The sequence below is a fragment of the Chenopodium album genome, chromosome 24 (assembly GCF_948465745.1).
Source record: "Chenopodium album chromosome 24, dcCheAlbu1.1, whole genome shotgun sequence".
Taxonomy (NCBI): Eukaryota; Viridiplantae; Streptophyta; class Magnoliopsida; order Caryophyllales; family Amaranthaceae; genus Chenopodium; species Chenopodium album.
In genome coordinates, this window is record NC_137857.1 from 2,939,327 (window position 1) to 2,943,506 (window position 4,180).

At 39.4% G+C, this 4,180-nt stretch overlaps 1 protein-coding gene across 2 annotated transcripts; it reads right to left on the reverse strand.

Moving 5' to 3' along the window:
• Window positions 1-1,213: 1,213 nt before the first annotated feature.
• Window positions 1,214-3,764, reverse strand: LOC145612458 (protein WHAT'S THIS FACTOR 9, mitochondrial-like). Of its 2 annotated transcripts, XM_081667827.1 has the most exons (3): window positions 3,644-3,764; window positions 1,763-3,206; window positions 1,214-1,577 (listed from the first exon to the last, which is right to left on the reverse strand). In XM_081667827.1, the coding sequence occupies exon 2, from the start codon at window positions 3,203-3,205 to the stop codon at window positions 2,066-2,068; it is 1,140 nt and encodes a 379-aa protein (XP_081523953.1). In that variant the 5' UTR covers window position 3,206; window positions 3,644-3,764; the 3' UTR covers window positions 1,214-1,577; window positions 1,763-2,065. The 2 variants fall into 2 exon arrangements, with proteins under 2 accessions (XP_081523953.1, XP_081523954.1); XM_081667828.1 differs by lacking the exon at window positions 3,644-3,764 and having other exon boundaries at window positions 1,763-3,236.
• Between the last annotated feature and the right edge of the window lie 416 nt (window positions 3,765-4,180).

The window sequence follows — 4,180 nt, forward strand, 5'->3', positions numbered from 1 at the left end:
TTCCCTTTTTGGGGCCCACAAAAAATATTTTCTGGAAAAATAAAAGTGTCAAAATGTAGATTAATACCCAGTCTTTGGAGTCCACAAAAAAAAATGGGGTGTAATTATCACATTTTCACAAGTTTTGACCCATTATTATGTTATCGTTATTGTGTTCACTAAGATTTTACAAGAGTTACAATATAAAGCTCTATAGGGGAAGGTAGGCAACTCAATGTTGAATAGCTATAATATAGTTATTCAATGTTGATTCCTTCTCCGAACCAGAGGTAAGTTGTGTGCATTGCCAGACGCTAGGAAGAATGCACACAAAAATCTCATTGGGGGCAAGGCGGAAAATTTGACGGTGTCATAGCTTCGACGCCGGGAATGTTGACCCGGCCATGTGCTTGGAACGATGCAGACGCTACCTCGAATTTATGAACCCGATATTGTTCGTCTTGCCTTCGACTAAACGTCCCACCGTTGACGTTGTACTTTATGTTAGTTTAGGGTGTTTTCAACTATATTTTCTCGTAATGACTTTTTGTTGTTGCAGGACTCGTAGTTCGGGGAATCACTCGGCAAAGTAGTGGTACAACACAACAAATATTCGTTGATGGAGAACTTATGTGAGTTGGGGATTCCGGCTTTTATTACCGTCGGGAAACCTTGGCGAACTAATGGAACACCGTCTGTTGCCTTATTCGTCGTCTACATAGGGTATCGCGAAACGATGAGGAAGTAGTGTTTAGGGTGGCTTGATGCAGACTATAATAAAATACGAGTGAGGACGATTAGTATTATTGATTAGTCCAATTCTTGACATTTTGTGGCATGAAATCATCGTAGTAGCGAGTCTAGCCTGAGTTAACGATTGGAATTGTTGTTTTCACGTTTTATGTTGCTAGTTGAGGGATTTCGATGAATTCTTGCAGTCATATTTGTGGTTGTGGGTTGTACGCTTGGGATTTCTTGACATAGTGGTACGGAACACGTGTGAGTAGTGATCGGATTTTTTTGGTTGGCGGGCTCCATGCTTGTGCATCGAACCGCACGCTTGATAAACTTCTTCAGTGTTTGCTCCAATGCGGTAAGCTTTGGGCGAGGTATGGTTTTCTGTGTTTAATTCCTAATGACGGTATTGATGTACATGTAAATCTTTTGTTTCCGCCTGACATCCTTTTGGGTGTTTGGTGGACCTTGTTGAGACAGTGATCTATTATCAGACGGATTTATCCCAACATTAAATAATTTTAGATAAACAAAAGTTGTATGTTGGATCTAATGAATATACTAGTGTAATGTTGGATATACTAGTGTAATGTACAAATCAGAATTTCAGAATTCATTGATGCCCTACTTGTGTTTTCATAGCATCTTCTTCATGCAACCAACTTATTCTTTAAAGGTCATCCCACATTCCAGTAAAGTAATGCAAGGATGTTAACTTCTTATACCAGCTTGCATAGTTGCATCTCTTATTATTCAGTCTCTGATTCAAGAAGCTTTCAATGCGACATTGTGCCACCATCCTTTTGTGCTCACTAAATCACTTCAAATTATTCTCTGATTCCAGCTATTATACAAAGACAAGCCTGCACATTAAAAAAAATTTAAAAAATAATAATAATATATAAAATTGAGTGAATTTAGAGGAACAGTTTTGGAACTGCCAACTCAACAATTTGAAAGATATTAGGATTATACATCCATCCAAGTTTGGATTAACTAAATTTAACAACTCAAACCAGAACATCAAAGTAAAGGAAGGTGAATTTACCTCCATAATGGAACAAGCTGCAAAGAAGATTCCTCCAAGCTTTGAACAGAATGCATAAGTCGAAGTTTGGCAATCTGATCTCATATTCTGCTGTATGAGATGACACCACAAATGGCATACACATAGCTTAGTAACTTGACAAAAGCCACAAATGACTTTCTCATTGAGGCATAGCAGCATATCTGCTACGAGGCTATGCTTAGCAGCTATAAATCCTAACACACTGCCATCAATGTCCCAGAATGAGGATCGGCATTGGACAGTTTTCAACTGGGTTTTCTAAATGATTGCAACTACCTAGCTTCATTCGAACTCTTGCTCTATGTCCCTAGCTTCCCGATACAAACCCCGACTCCTATCCAAGAATCCTTGTTTCATCATTTCAGCATACCGCCTCCTAATCTCTACTAGTGGATGCTTCTCAAGGAGCTCAGATCCACAATAGGCTTCCCGAAGGACAACTGTTTGTGTATCACTTTTCTTAGAAATATAAAAGATGCTAGGATGGCGTTCAAACACCTTAGTGAATTTTTGGGGCAAGCGCAATGGACTTCGAAGGTTGCTCACATTTTTACGTTCAGTTTGTTTTAGGATTGTGAGGTGTAGAAGCTCGTGAAAAACCCCAACTATCCGTTTCTCAGATATATCTGTACGAGGATCCAAGTGAGAAGGATCACTGTAAGGCGAAGTATAAGGAAGTCCCTGCCACTCTTCTAACCATTCCATACACTTCCTTTTCAATCCATAACCTCGAGGGAATCCAACAGGAAAGGCTAGACAATCACTAGATGCACCCTCATTGTTTTTCTGCAAATGAGATACTGCAAGGTGACTATCCCATGACAACAGCTTCAACCCAACACGATCATCTTTAAGGTTGACGAAAGAGAAAAGTTCAGGAAAGCGGGGAATCAAAGACAGATGGTAATCATGTGGCAAACCAAGATCCCATTTTAACTGGTTAATTGTCTGTAAAGGAAGAGTAGCATCCTTAACAAGCATCAACAGCTTTTGTAGCCGAATCACTGTATCCATCTGATTCTGCTGAAGAATTCTAAGCTCTTCCTGATGCAGACTCAGTGCTTCAGGGGTCAAGCTAAATAAGGGGACAGGCGTGCCCCCACTATCGAGAAAAGAAGACTCATGAAAGATACTTGGGTATCTCCTTACAAAGCTAGATAGCTTAAGTGCATCAGGAATCCCAAGCTGTCTACGCTGGCGCCTAAGACGGTAAATTGGAACACAGTCCTCGGTATCAGAGAAGATCATGGACACAAGGGTGCAAGCCGCCTTGAGGTCTCTCTGACCTGTCACAGCTTCGTCAAGCGTCTTATCTTTAACCCATTTCAGCTTAATGTTTACAAGAGTAAGTTTCTGCAAGTAATCATACCCCTTCTGACTCCTGCAGGATTGCCCAAAACCTCTAACCAGCCACCAAACCATCCTTCATAGATGACAATGAAACGAATATACCAAGTATTACTCATTGTCCACATTTCTTTACAAGAAACAAATTATGTTGTGTATGATGTTTAGGAGACAGTTTCATATACTATTAAAGTTGCAACATTGAATTCTGAAAGAGGCAATACATCAAACACCTGGTGTGCACATTCATAAACAATTTCATTCAGCTAAAACAAACCAATATAATATTTCAATCAAAGAACAACAACCCAACAACATCAATCAACAATTACATCAACCCAAATAAAATCCCACAAATCATAACAATTGAAAGCATCAATTTTCAACAAAATGCAAGCAACCCACTTTAATAAAATGAATTAAATGGTGATAAAATCATGATAGAAATATGAAAATTCAGAAAAATCAACTAACCCAGATGAAAGGGAGTAAGAGGAAGAAAGAAAAACTAACCTGTTGGAAGTGTGTAATGCAAACGAAATTCGAAATCAAGCCTTAGACGAAGAACGCAAGCCTATACTCTTGTGTTTCCCGCGGCCTCGGGCTAGCCTGCGGAGTGCGAGTTGCCCTTCCAATCGGGGTTCGGAGTTGGGTGCTCAGAAATCAGAATACAGGGCAGTTTTGGTATGTTTGGGATAAATCTTGTACTACAAAGTTGGGCTATGATAATTTGATAATGGCACAATGACTAGGCTCATACATGAGAACATGACATTTTGACCTAGCTCATTTGGTTCCGGCCTCTTTACTTCTTTAGTAATCAGTAATCTATAATCCAAATAGTCCCACAAGTAGTCAAGTAGGGTTGTTTATCGGTCCAAGACCGGATCAATACCAAAAATTTGAAAACTGAAAACCGAACCGATTCAGTTGGGACCGAACTTGGACTGAACCGGGAAAATCGGTCCAAAATCCGAACCAGACCAACTTTAGAATTTTTTTTTTTAAAAAAAAACTAAATTTTTAATAATTTTATGGGAAAATCGAAGA